Source organism: Triturus cristatus, chromosome 5_1 (assembly GCF_964204655.1).
Source record: "Triturus cristatus chromosome 5_1, aTriCri1.1, whole genome shotgun sequence".
NCBI classification, from domain to species: domain Eukaryota; kingdom Metazoa; phylum Chordata; class Amphibia; order Caudata; family Salamandridae; genus Triturus; species Triturus cristatus.
In genome coordinates this window covers 677,426,353-677,441,005 of record NC_140587.1, presented here as the reverse complement: position 1 = coordinate 677,441,005, position 14,653 = coordinate 677,426,353, and the positions used below count along the sequence as shown (strand labels likewise).

Genomic DNA, 14,653 nt, shown 5'->3' with positions numbered 1-14,653 from the left:
TCTTTCTCATCTATTTGCTCCCCATCTTCTTCTTTCTCTCCATTTGCTCCCCATTCATGTACCTACCAATGCTCTCCACATTGCTCCCCAAAACCTGCATCCCTTGGTTGCTTTACACCCCCCCAACACCACGCACCTATTTTTCCAATGCAACTCAGATAGGCAAACAGCAAAAAAGCACTTATGACATTTTGTAGGCACCTGTATGCTTGGTGTGCGCACCTACAAAATGACATGGCTGGCTGTGTATGGCTTTTTTTCTGGTTTAAAAGCCATGCTACTGTCCATTGGTGATGCTGTACAGATTGGCTAGAACCAATGGAAAACCCAATAGGTCCCAAAGGAGTGACCTATTGGTTTTGCCAACACTTGTTGGATTTCAAACTAGGGTGATGTGTTCTGACTCTTTGTTCATTGCTTGACATATGTGTCTTTATAGATCTGGCCTTTATTTACTATTGGTTTTTACTCTCCAACTCAAAATGTATTTTGTACTGTAAAAGTGCCATTTTCTTCGTGCAAAAAGTGCTTTGCACTGCTTTGTATCACTTTATAACAAGAGGCATTTTTCATGCATTTCCTGAGTGACTCGGCACTAATACCTGTAGGGTTTAAAGCAAAGCCTGATCTAGCATGACAGCCTGGCTGGCTTTCTGTTAAAAACTATCACCTCCTTAAAGCAGGAATTAATAAGGGGAAATGTTTTCATTTCTCAAAACAAAAAATCGATTGAAAGTGTGCTCAAATGCACAGCTCCCCCCCCCCTACCCCCACCCTGATTGTTCAATGTGGAACAGCAAGCTTGGCTTCTGCACTGTGTTAAATGAAAAAAAATAGTCATTCTGCCCCTGTACATTTTTAGAGTAGATAACTCGAGAAATGGATCAACTGAGAACATTTCCCTATTTACATGGTCATTCCCATTTTTTGTTACATTTTGTTGCTGGGTTTTAGATTCTCCACACTGGGGTACTGCTGTCCGGTGGGCAGCTTATGTGATCTGCCTCTAAAACATGTAGCAATTGCTTAATGCCTGAATGGTTTATGTACATTTCTATAAGGCCATAGTATTTAGTGTTTAGAAAGAATATCTGAACCAAACATCTTCGGAGACAAAATGTAATGTCAAGAATAACAAGGACAAAAATAGTCTGCAGGTAAGAAAAGTTTTACTATATATAACTCCACTCCATCAACCTTGGCTATATATATATATATATTGTAATTATACCTGTTCCAATGGGTACGCTCTCAGGAATCAAAAGAACCAGAAATGGTTTCAGGAAAACTGCTGTTTATTTAACACAATGTGTTTCACCGTCTGGCTTGATCACGTGTAAGTGACATCACTGAAACTGACAGCGTATATATCGACACACATCAATGAACATAAAAAGAGGACATCGTAAGTAAAATCATACCACTCACGAGTTCGTAATCAGAATCAAGATTGCTGTTGGATACATAGTGTATTACATAATTTCCTTATAAAATCAAAATGACATGTCACTCTAACAGAAAATTATATAAGCGTGTCATGCAATGTTATTGAATAATAAACAGCAACGTGGGACTGAACAGCAATGATGGTGGGGTCTGTTAATGAAGACATTGTTCACTGCCACCTCTCAATAAAGTTCTATCCTGTTGTCGTCAGTAGTCCCGTGTACATTAAATAAATGACAGCGCGCCGCGCATATCAACTGGATAATACCACAGATCTAACGCGATCCCTCAAAGGATATTTGTACAATTATTGCAATGAATATCAACATAATATAAAAATCATGCATGCTGGTGCACACGTGAATATCGTGTAACATCTCAGTCTAAGAGAAAAGGCATAGGAACAACCTTCTTACTGGCGACAAGTGTCATATATATATATATATATATTTCCAAACTTCTCCCCTCTCGGACAGACGAAGTCGAACTCGCAACACTGCTAATTTAATATTTAATGACAGCCAGCAACAAGGCAGTCCTGACGCGTTTCGTTCAACCATGAACTTTTTCAAAGGTAAGCCTTGACAACAAAAATCAATCACTGACCACAGGGAAATGATTGCATTTTATGTGATTTCTGAGCCCCTGGTGGACACCCAGATGGATGTGTTGTTATTGAATGCTGGGACTCGTGGTTCGTGATTAATCAAAATAGTGACCCTCTAGTGGGTTGTGTCCAGGTCTGTTGCTGTGTCAAGGGAAGGTCCCATTTTACTTTCAGTGTTGCTCCCAAAAAAGTCCTATTTTCGAGGCTGCAAAGGAACCATGCTGCATTCAGTATGTGGCGGCGTCCGTCACCCAAAATCGTTTCCATGAGGCACACGAAGCTGGTTCAAGGTAGGGTGGTTATGGTGCTCTTGCTGGTGGTGCGGTACTTTGCAGCAGAACCAAGCCGTTGCACTTTTCCAAACTTCTCCCCTCTCGGATATATATATATATATATATTACCTACTGGTGTTCGCCAGTAGGTAGTTATAGTTAGGACCTATTTTCCAAAGGAAAAGCATTTTTTGTTTTCTCAATAACTTAAGCGTCATTTGACGAATCATCGCAAAATTTTCAAAACTAGTGGGGCGCTACGGTCAGCTCCAGTCTTAAAAGTTTCAGGGTGATTCGTCAAGCGGGGGCCGAGAAAAAGGGGGGGCCAAAACGTGTTTTCTCCATGTTATTTTCCATAGGAAACTTTAGACACGGCTACAGCCAGAACTGCTGAACGGAATTACAACAAATTTTTTTAAAAGGTAGCCCTTGGTTCAGAAAGAGTCATTTTTGTTAAATGGTGTAAATCCGTTCAGCAGTTCCTGAGAAATTCAAAAAATAGAGGTCGGTAGATCAATTTCCCATAGGAAACTTTAGCCAAGGCTACAGCCTGAACTGCTAAACGGAATTACACCAAATTAGGCAAAAAGGTAGTGCTAGGTTCAGAAAGCGTCCTTTTTTTTAAATGGTGTAAATCCGTTCAGTAGTTGCTGAGAATTTTGAAAAATAAACGTTTTGATATATAGGGACACAGTGGATTTGTAAACTCTCCTGACCACGAGCTTCACTGTGATTGGCTGCCAACACTACAACTAAGGAAGCTTTGGCAGCCATCTTGTGACTCGGTAGAACCGAGTCACAAGAAAACAGTAAAACAAAGGTGAAAAACAAGAAAAGGAGGCAGGGTAGAAACACCCTGACCTCCCAGGCCTGCTCAGGGGGTCCCACAAGGATATTCTCATTCAGCTAGGAAATGAACCAAGAAGGATTGGTGATACCGGCATGATAATTGAAAAAGAACCTGTATAAAAAGGAGAAAAGAGTAAGCCAATTTTGAAGAGATCGATCCCGCGATGTTTATCATCTCCTCCCAAGTGGAGCGAGCGGGTATCTTCTCTGGTGGACAGTGAGTAACCAAACAGGCTATCTCTTCCTTCTCCATTCTTATACTGATCAAACATGTGGACAAAAAAAAAAAAGGACCCCCAGGGCCAAAAAAAACATTTTTTTAAAAAAGAAAACAGCAAAATTCGTGCTGGGGACACGAATCCCACTGAAATTCTTTTTAAAAATGAAGCGCGGGCTCCCGCGCTTAATTTAATTGAGGACCCCGGGTGGGCCAGGTCTTGGGGGCATTGCCAAAAAATATATGCGGGGGCTCCACAGCCCCGGGGACTGCCACCTCCCCGGGGCTATGTTCATAATATGCGGGAAGGCGCGTGGCCCTCCCGCAGCCCCGGGGACTGCCATCCCTCGGGCCTTGCTTTAAATATTGTGCGGGAGGGCACTCAGCCCTCCCGCAGCCCCCTGGACTGCCACCTCCCCAAGGCACTAATACTGCAAATGCGGGGATCCGTTAGGGACCCCCGAGCCCCGGGGACCACCACCTCCCCGGGGCTTCAATCACATTGGGAGGAAGGCCACGTGGCCCCCCTCCTGGAGCCCTCCATGGCCCTGGGGACCGCCATCCCCCAAGGCCTGCTCCTGCAGTGTCCCGGGGTGCCCACCCCCGGGACACTGCTGTTTGCTATGGCAGAGCAAACTTGCTTTGTATTTTGGAAGCGAGAGAAGGGAAGCCTGCTCTTTTTTCCAAAATCCAAAGCAGATTGCTTTTCCACACAGGGAGATGAATGTCAGCAGCTCCCCGTGTGGAAAAGCAATGCCGGAGGCGGGGAGCCGGCAGCACAGTGGGGGTATTGGGGCTCCCCCAAGGTCCCCAACGGATAAGGCCAGTCCCGGGGTATGGGGTCCCCGGGGCAAGAAGTGGCCTGGGATGGGGCCACTTGGCCCCCTCCCCTCCAAAAATGTTTTTTTTAAATAAAGGCCGGCCCCGGGGGATGGGGTTCCCAGGGCAAATAGAGGCCTCAGGATGGGGGTCTCGCAGCCCCCCTCCTTAAATAAATACATATATGTGGCCATGCCCCGGGGGATGGGGTCCCCGGGGCCGGATGTGGCCATGGGAGAGGGATCTACGCGGCCCCCTTCCTGTTTACTTTTTTTTTTTTTTTAAAAGGGGTCAGGCCCTGGGGGATGGAGTCCCCAGGGCCCAAAAAACGACAAAAGAAGGGGGGGCACACAACCCCCTTCTAAAAAAATTAAATAAAAAAAAGACCGGCATCGTGCCGGAGGCCCCGCCCCCTCCCAGCAATACTCTGCAAACGCACCCTGTGGTGTATTTTAAGATGGGGAATTAATTCCCCTTCAATACTGGGGGTCCCTAGGGGCCAACTAGCCCACCAGGTACCTCCAGTATGCACCACAGGCCTGTCTTGCAGAGAGGTGGTCCGAGGCCATGCCCCTTTTTACACCTCTCTGCAACCCAGCTCTGTGGCGCTTACTGGAGGTACCTGGTGGGCTAGTTGGACCCCAGGGACCCTCAGGACTCAAGGGGATTTAATTCCCCAATTTACAATGCACTAGGGGACGCATTTGCACAGTGGTGCAGGGAGGGGGCGTGGGCTGATTTGAAAAGTGTGCAAATGCACCCTGTGGCGCATTTTAAGTTGCAAGATTAAGTCCCCTTCAATCCTAAGGTCCTTGGGGGCCAACTAGCCCACCAGGTAGCTCTAGTAAGCGCCAGGGAGCTGCGTTGCAGAGTGGTGGTCCAAGGCCACGCCCCCTCTTTATACTACTCTGCAACGACACTCTGTGGCGCTAACTGGAGGTAGCTGGTGGACTAGTTGGCCCTCAGGGACCCTCCGGATTCAAGGAGACTTTATCACCCAACTTAAAACGTGCCACAGGGCATTGCGGGTGCGTGAGTTATAGTTATCTGAACTAACTATAACGGTGGAATTTCTATGGTTTTGTAAGAGTGAAATGTCCAGCTACCTATAACGTCCCTGAAACTTATGGTTTTTTCAGTGAATATATATATATATATATATATATATATATATATATATATATATATATATATATATATATATATATATATATATATATATATTCATATATATATATATATATACACAAGGGAGGGTGCATGGTATTTAAAAGTTGGACACGTAGAAAGTTAATGTAATCATGTCCCTATAAAGACAAGGCCCTAAAAGCTATTTTAGTATGTCAGGCCTACCTTTCCTATGTAAAAATCCAGAGTGCAGAATAAAATACTAATACTGACGTCTCAGGAATGGGGCAAGTTGGAAAATTAATTAAACCACTATTTTTAATAGTTATTAAAACTCCAATTCAATGGTGAAGTTGGATCTTTAATGCTTATTAAGGACAAGTAGTTTTGGAAAGCTACCCTTTACCTGCCTAAACTGTCAGAAGGCTAATTACCATAAGCCTCTGCCAGCTCCCAGCCTATTTTCAAGCTTGATAATAAGTGTGAAAATGGTGTGCAATGCCTCTCAGAATCAAATCAAAGGATGTCCTGAATGGGGAGAGAGAACTCCTCTGAACTCTACCAAATATTCTGGGTGGTGGCTGTGGGAACCCTGATGATACCACACTGTCAAATCCTGCATGACAAGGTCTGTTGAGCCACATGTAACACTCTGGGTGCATTTGAAAGTGAGAGACCAGGATGTCAAGACAATTCTTGCGTGTCCTCTGTCTGGTGTCTGAAGGGCCCTGCTTTTTTTCTACTGGACTTCTGTCTCTGGGTTTGTTGTAGGTACAGTTCCTGCTTTAAACTGGATTTTTTGTTAGATGTGGGAGGTCACTGGTGATTTCTCTATGACACTTTCACACCCCCACCAGCCCTCAGAACCCAAGCTGAGTGCGGTTGTAGACTTTTGTCACCTTTAATATGCCCTGACCCAAGGCATTTTGGGCCTGTTAAAGTAAGAGAAACAGAAAATACTGAAAAAGTGTATAGGGCTGCCTCAGGAACTTAGCCCAGGATTCACACCTACCCACTAGATATAAATTTGACACCCAAAGGTACCTTCATCAGAACACTACAGGACTTGTGAAAGAATATCAGCTGGACTGAACCTGTTGCACTTGATATCTGTTACCTTTGAGAAGGGCCTGAGGAGGTTGGGCCCTTTTCCACTTACAATCCAAGGATACAAAGATCTCCAAGGATCATAAGTCTGATCACCTGGGTGACTTCAGGAACAATGAAAACGGAAGAGAACATTCCTGTGAATAATTCCAGCTGGCCAGCGGCACTGGACCTGGACTAGACTTTGTTGTTAAGCTCTGTCTGACAGCCTGAGAGTCTTTAACTCCTTTCGTGAGATCCTGAGGGCCTTGGAAGCATACACCTGTGGTTGTTCGGGCACCCAAAAATGTAATGAACTTTTTAAACCCTTTGTTCCAGAAACCCAGAACTTCATTGGGACAGACTGTAAAAAGTCTCCAACCAATGGTTCCATGGCATCAGAGTGAATTAAATGTTTGTCTCGTGTGCAGAAGAGTTTTTTCTCAGAAACACATCACAGATCCTTTTCAGATTGGGACTTAGAAACTTTTTCAAAGTTTCCTAATTCCAGACCCTAGCAAAGCCAATCTATTTGGTGTATCGGACCTATGGTCAATGGTGGTCCACCGCAAATCATTCTTAGGTCCTTGTGTACCGCAACTCTTGCGTGCCATTGGTGCTTTGCACTTTTTGGTGCTATTTTCACATAAATCTTTAAAAATTCATATCTCTGCTTACACTTATTGAATTTTTGTCATTTTGAAGAAATTTTCTCAAAATGTAAAAATAGGAGAGGTTGTTTTTCTGTTGTGTTTTTGACTTTTTAACTGTTTTGATACTTCTAAACTCTTTACACACTTTCTTAAAGTTGAGCCAGACTCTGTGCCACAGCTACCAGGGGTTGAGCTCTGGGTTAAATTATTGAAATCTTTGACTTTCCTTAACAAGATAGTAACTTTATTACTTGTGGTGGCCAATAATCCTCCCAAACTAATAAACCACTTTCTCACTGTTTGCTCTTGCTACCTTGAGGTAACTGTGGGCCATGTGCAGTGGTGATCATATATGGATGTAAGAAATACCTTAGTTTGTGGTTAAGTAGATAAGCATGTCATTATCGGCAAGTCTATAGAAGGATGAGACCTACTATCCCTAGCTTCTCCTTGAACAGTCTGTTATTCTGGACACTAGGAGCCTTTTCAGTGAGGCCTGACTTTAGAGAAACTTTAAGCAGCAGATGTAAATCGAGTCTTGGTCGACAGGGAAGATTATACAGGCCTATACTGACATTTTTGTTTTGGTTGAGTTCTTTCTATTCCATGCTGCAATGAGACTGTTTCTCCAAGTCCTCAAAGGCATTGAAAGCAAAGAAACACTATAAGAAATATAGTGCAATATAACGAAAAAATATATACAAAAAGTCTCACGTTGAGAATGCCATGGCACCCCCTGCCTCGGGAGCACCACGCCTATGGCGGTTTACCGGTCCCCACCGGAAGTAGCCGGGCTGGTGACAGTGGTGGGTGATGCAACTGGCACCAGCCCATAATGCGCACAGGCATTGGTCCTCCCGGTGCTGTGACCCGGAAGTGCATTAAGCAATTCTGGGTCGAGGGAACCAGTTTGTGCCGGACCCTGTCCCTTTAAAAGTGGCGGCGAAGTGGTCTATTTAACCGCTCGCCACTCCGACAACGCGCTGCCAGCTGCCCAGGGGGGGCTGGATGATTTAATCTGCTGACGGTATTGGTGTGTGATCTGTGCCACGAGGGGGATGCTGGTGGTGGAGACCCCATGGGTGTGGGGAGATCCCGGGGGTGGATGGTCTGCAGTCTGCTTTCAAATCAGGGTGTTAGGGACGGGGACTTGGCATACCTACTCAAAGCACTTAAACTGCCTTGTAAGTTGCAAACAATTTGCTCTCATCATGAATTAAGTGACTTCACCGCCTCTAGCGCTGAATGCGACCATGTGCCCCCCATTGCAACCTAGGTTTTGCCAGTACCCCTTCCTACTTCCTTGATTTTGTTTGTTACACTGTGTGATTGTGCTCTGAAGTGTAAATAAGGAGACAGACTTTCTACATAAAACTCAATATTCAAATACACAAATAAAGCAGAACACATTTAATTCCATCACGGAGTTATATTATTTTGAAGCTTTCAGTATGACGAAAATGGGTGTTTATTTTGTGAGCTGTACAACGCCACATGCCACGGTAAAGACCATTTCGGGACACAAGAACATCTTTTCCTGTGCTTTGGGGCTGATGAACAGGAGTGGCACTGATATACTGATAACACAAGTGGTGTGCAAGTATTTCAAACACAGGACATGGGTGACGACACGGATTTAAGAAAGAGTTACACGTCATAAGTTTACAATACATCATGTTCTGTAAGTTAGAGGCGTAGTCAGAGATTTCGTTGTTGTTTCGAAAGTTTTTCATGGCCTCGAGTCAGGTGCACTTGCTTACTCAAGAGGCTGGTGGAAAAGAGTGGATGTGAGTATCTTAAGGAAATTTAGGGTCAGGACCGGAAATAATGTGCTCAGACAGTACCCTTTCTTAATATCAGATGCTGTATGTAAAAATGCAAAAACGAATGTCATAAAAGGAAACATAATTAAATACATCCATGACTGCACACAAAACTAGGGCACTCTGGGAGTGATTTAGAGTTGATGGGTTTCCCGATTTCGAGTGTGCACCTATATATATACTGCAGAAAGGGCAGACCCACTAACATAACATGTGTATTTGTAAAGTGCACATTGACCAGTGGGCATCTTGTTGATAAATAACAGATGTTTATTGTTACCCAACGGTACTCATTTTATCGACCTCAGATGGATGAAAGGCTGACTGGACCCGCTGGGATTGGAACCTGTGACCATGAGGTCGAACGCGAGCCCCGGCAGTGGACGACTCTGGCCCACTCTGTTTCCATGTAGGTTACAAGGTCACAAAATGCCAACGCCTCCATTTCCAAACACTTCTGCTGCTCAATAAAAGACATACACATACAGCACAGTGTGAATAATCCCTTATGCAAACTTAAATTTCACCCAGAACCCCCTCGGACGTGTAGCCACTAAACGTTTACATCAAGCAGCCAGTTGCATCTCCTAGAAAGGAAGCGCAACCAGTCACCAAACAGAGCCCCTTTCAACTTTGCCTGAATGACTGAAGTACAAACAAGGCTGGCTACTGGCTGGGAAGCCTGGCTTGGCCCTCATTATGCCGTCAAGGGCTTCACAAAAACAGAACCTGCGCCGAAAACGCCGCTCATTATCAGAGATGATCGCTTGGACCCGGCTTTAGTGTTGATTTCAACCTATGCGCATTATGAGCAATGAAGTCTTTACTACTTGGAGCCTTTTTTTTCCAAATGAATTAATGAATTAAATTTATCCTTTCACCAGCTGCTCTGCAGCAGATGGAACCATTTCTGAAGCCTTGTTGAATACAATCCATAAAACTCATTTCCTAGGATTAGCAGTCCAAAGTTTCTTCTAATGTTTATATACCGCTTGGGATTTTGAATTTCATGATGTTAAACTTTGAGGTGAACTATTCGTTTTTTTTTTTACAGATTAATATCCAACAGCCATGTTGTTTAGGGTGCTTTATGGCTTGCTAACCACAGCGTGCAGGTCGACTAAGGACACTTCAGCTGAAGCAGTGAGCCCAGCTCATTGTATTTTATTTTTTTGACTGAATTATATTCCACCGCAGAAGCAATTTGAATAGAAAAATAGAGGCCTCGTGTAGTTTTCTTTAGAGGCCAGAATGGTAAATATGTCAAATCTGAACTGTGGCCTATGAATAAGTAAATTAATAAAAATATACCGTGAATTTAAAAGTGCTCTGTTTAGAAATGTAAGGAGTTTGTTGTGCTTGTTTTTTTTGTTTAGTTTTTTTTAAACCAATGAGATCACACGATTGTTTTTGATTTGAATATTTTGGAGAGAGTGCTTCGTTTAACTTTATGATGACTTTCAGATGTTGGATAACAATGCATTGAGCTGAAATTCAGCCAATGCTGCAATGAGTGAACACTTTTATACTCTTTTGTGCAATAATGTGTATGTTTTTATGCTGCATAGATCGCCAGCACCGCTAGCTGACAATATCAAAACATAGAAATACAGAAATGCATAAATAAACAGCACTGGAAAGCACGAAGGGTTGCAGCGTGATCCCTGCACCAGCTCCTGTGTGAAAACAGTGCAGCGCTAAAGACCGGGAAACCCATGAAGGACCTTGGACAGCTCCGGCCATGGACCAGGCGGCTGCAGTCCTCTCACAGACCCAGGGAAAGCCGGAGCCACGCGGAGCACCCTTGCACGAGCTCCAAACACGTTCACTCTGCTTTCCAATGACAGCAGCGTAGCCTGAAATGTTACATTACTTGATAATAAAGCAGCTTCCGGGAAAATAACTAAACATAGTTACAAACTATAAAGTTAAGGTTGGGTGGTGCATCCTCCTGTCATCAGAACTATTTCTTTAAGGGCTCAAAACAAGCTTACTAACAATACTAGGTCAAAGATTTATCATCTATGTTGGTTTTTTGGACTGGCTTTATAAGGGGGACACTTACAGATGATTCTCTGGAACTAGAAAAGCTAGTTATAATCACAACTTCCTTTTTCATGCATATTGTGTGAATCTGGCCAATAACTTCATCCTTCTGCGCTTATCTGCTCAATTGGGAGTTTGTAGAAGACGGTTTAATATAAGTATTAGAGACATTATAGCAAGCGGTGTCACATTTGTAGGGGAGACATAAATAACATTCTTCTACTTTTACATGAGTTGCGCCTAGTTTCCCCAGCCACCACTTAACAGTATAAGCATGAGTTGGACACTTTGACCATACCTGGTTAGATTCATAAATCATTTTGCACTCCTAATTTGAACTTATATTGCAAAAAGTTCAGTTTGCAAATTGAAACTTCTATTTCTGATTCAAAGAACCAGGATTGATGGATTTTTCAACATACAAGTTCATTTGTGAATGTGGAAATTGAATCAGTGTGGTGGAACTTCCACCTCAGCACATTTAGTTGCAGGGGTCGCATGATGGGTGGCGCTGGGTGGCTTCATCTGTGAAAGGTGGTGGAAGCTTACAATGGGTATTTAGCAATAGTTTCAATGTAACTTCCACACCCTGGAAACACTCCCACATTTACTGCTGTCAAGGTCACGAGTAAATCCATTTCCAGGGGTGAACTGAAGTGAACACCCCTTATGTGATGAGAGGGTCAGGAACGGGGTTCCTCCAAATAGAAAATTACTGCTCTTAAGGAGAAACATTAAACTTACAAGAACTGTTGAACTTTGCGTTACATGTCAGCATCTGACAATTTCTACCTGTGGATATCCCGAATACATAAATATCATGCATGCAAACATTTTTTAGAAAGTGTGAATGTTAGAGTTTTCCAAGATTACTGCTGTATTTGTTTGGAGAATTAAAAAATGTGTACATTTGTTCCAAGCATAGGAGTTATCATACAAGAGCGCATTGCCATCGTTTGACTCTGATTTTTGTGAAACAGGTCCTACATAATAATATTATTTGCCCACTGGTACCCATGCCTACCAGGCCAGAGTGCTATACATAGTAAAAAAGAATTGATGAAATGCGCTATAAGACTGTGTCGATGACAGCATTTACCTGTGTACATGCATTCGGAGACATATTTCAAGAATGGCAAGAAAGTAGTTGTTAACACGTGCACTGGAGTGCACGTGCACAGGTAGACAACACACACATGCTCACACACACACACACACACACATTCCAGCCCTATAGAAAGGATGTAGGCCAGGCGAAGCTAAACATTAGGAAGTAGCAAGCAATTGAATATGTCACAAAATACACCAATTCAGCACAGTGCTTGTCTTTAGCTAATCTTCTTTTCATGCAGGAAAACAGCTACAAATAATACCAGCAGGCCGCAAAGGTACATGTTCGCAACTTGTGACTGTACATCTTAGTGTGCAGAGTGATGAGAGACATGGTGCAAATGGGATGCACTGATTCCTGAGAGAGGGTCTTTTCTTCAGTGATTTTACCACCAACAATTATAAAACCATCAAGGACCCGAAAATACAGGCAGAGTCGGACATTGCCAAGGGGATAATTATCACGACACTTTCGTGATGTGTTTACTTGTTTGTTTATCAAAAAGCAAATACATTTCCTTTCATTCCCAAAGTGGCATTTGGCCAGGTGGAAGTGGAGACTTCCCCTGGACAGTGTGTAGCAGCAGAGCAACCTCTCCTTCAAAGGAGTAAGACAAGAAAAGTTCTGGGCACACCTATTCTAGCAGCCCGCCGATTCTGGGGCTGGCCTCTCGACTGGGAGTGAAAACAAAGCAGAGAGGGGGCACCTGCCAGAGGCAGGGTGAAAGGAAACGAAGAGCAGATCGGTTCAGAAAGAGGGAACACTGAAAAACAAAACAGCACCTTTCAGGGCACACAGCCTCATTGGAGATGACGCCCCAAACAGATGTGCAGAAGAAGAGTCCATTCTGCACCATCCCAAAAGTGTCCTCAAATAATCCTGCAATTGGCCAGAACTTTATAAAATGGCGAGATTGCCCCCGAACATGCTCACGCGTTTTCAAATCCAACACAATGCTCTGCGCGATGCAGGGTTCTACTTTCTGTCAAGCACATCTGGGCCATGGAGTTGCTTCCAGAAGCCAAGGGGCATGTAATTTTCCCTTCAATGTAATGGTTGAGTGAGCATGGTGACAGCGTTAGAGGCCACGCAAGCCTCCCACAAATTTGGCAGCGGAGGGCAGAAAACACCAAAATATTGCCCTACACTCTCCTTTGTTTATAACACCCGCCCCAGCAGAGCCTTTCGAATATGCCAAATCCACACACCTGATCTAAATATGTATGCAACATGTGTATGCACACACACGTGGCATTCACAAAAACACAAGCATTTAGCGTTCTTAAAAATCAAGAAATAAACATTACCTAAACACAAAACGTCTAAAAAATGCAATCCAACCGAGTCGGTACAAGAGCGCCCTTTAAGTTTAGTAAGTTTGCCAACAAATTCAAACATGTCTCCGATGAACGCGCAAATCAAATATCCTGGTTTGCAAATTACCACATCTTAAATTCAGAATCACAAAAGCTTAGCTGATGCATTGGAAAAGCAATTACTCTCTGACCTTTCGGTTTGAAAGCGTTCTAGCGCAGATGCAGAAACAAAACCATCATTCACTCACCCAGCGCCCGCCAGCCCTCAAAAACACCAAAAGCGTTCAACGAAGAGGTTTATTTCACTAAAATGTAACTAGGGTTTTTTTGCATTTCAGTTTGAAAACATGCGCACTCTGCAAGCTGCCTCGCGCTTCAAACAAACAAACACAAAAGCAAAGCGATGCGCATCACTTTCTTCACAGGCAGCACGAATCAAAGCGTTTGCCCCGAAGGGAGCACAATAACAACAACAACAACACAAACGCGGGGAGGACGTGTTGCTAACAGCGCGTGTGCGTGAAGCGGGGAGACTGAAGTTAGTGAACTTACTTTGGTGCGCGCACGAGTCCTGCATTGCCGTTCCCTGGTGAGCTGCTCTGCGCGCGAGGACTGTGTCTTTGAAAGGTGGTTCCCATGATATGACATCCAGCGCCTTTGGCTGCCTGGAGATAAGCACCTGCCCGTGGGTCCCCTCTTTACGTCACACCTCCCTATTCAGAGCTCTTCAATATGATTCACATTTGCACATCAACAGCCTCGCGCGCGTACACAGATTTTTTTTTTCTCTCCCCCCTTTTTCGGCTCTGGGCCCAAAACTTTCACTTTAATTTTCATCACATGATTGCTGTGGCATATGTCCTTCCAAGCCTCCCATATATCAGTCATCATGCAAATGAGATGGAATATCACTCCTCTGCAGCAGATGGCCAGGGATGATAACAATGGCTCAACAGAGGAGATTCAATGTCCCTGACTTTATCGCCACGGCAACAACAGCCTAAAATATATGTAATGGAAGTGGTGCTTATTAATTTTGCAGGCTCAAGTGTTCTGATTTTGTGACTGAATGGGCTGAGTTAAAAAGGGGGCTGTGTCCTTCTGCCTCTGGAAGACTATCTATAAAAGCCAGAGACCTGGAAATTATTTTCAGTGACTAAGAAGGCAACAGCCTAGCAATTATTTGAGTAATTAGGTGTAATTCCTCCCTGTGGGCCTTGTACCCTCCTGTGCTTGCTTCACAGAAGCTCGTGAATTAGGCAGACAGGGATACTGAGAAG

General features: G+C 43.9%; 1 protein-coding gene across 3 annotated transcripts in view; it reads right to left on the bottom strand.

Annotated features, from left to right (window-relative positions):
• The window catches only part of ST18 (ST18 C2H2C-type zinc finger transcription factor), a 388,994-nt gene extending 374,972 nt beyond the window's left edge, over positions 1 to 14,022 (bottom strand). For all 3 annotated transcript variants that reach the window (XM_085605637.1, XM_085605639.1, XM_085605638.1), the window contains exon 1: positions 13,926 to 14,022. In XM_085605637.1, coding sequence (XP_085461763.1) covers positions 13,926 to 13,950 — 25 coding nt within the window. In that variant the 5' untranslated portion in view covers positions 13,951 to 14,022. The remainder of the gene's footprint in view (positions 1 to 13,925) is intronic.
• Positions 14,023 to 14,653: the final 631 nt, after the last annotated feature.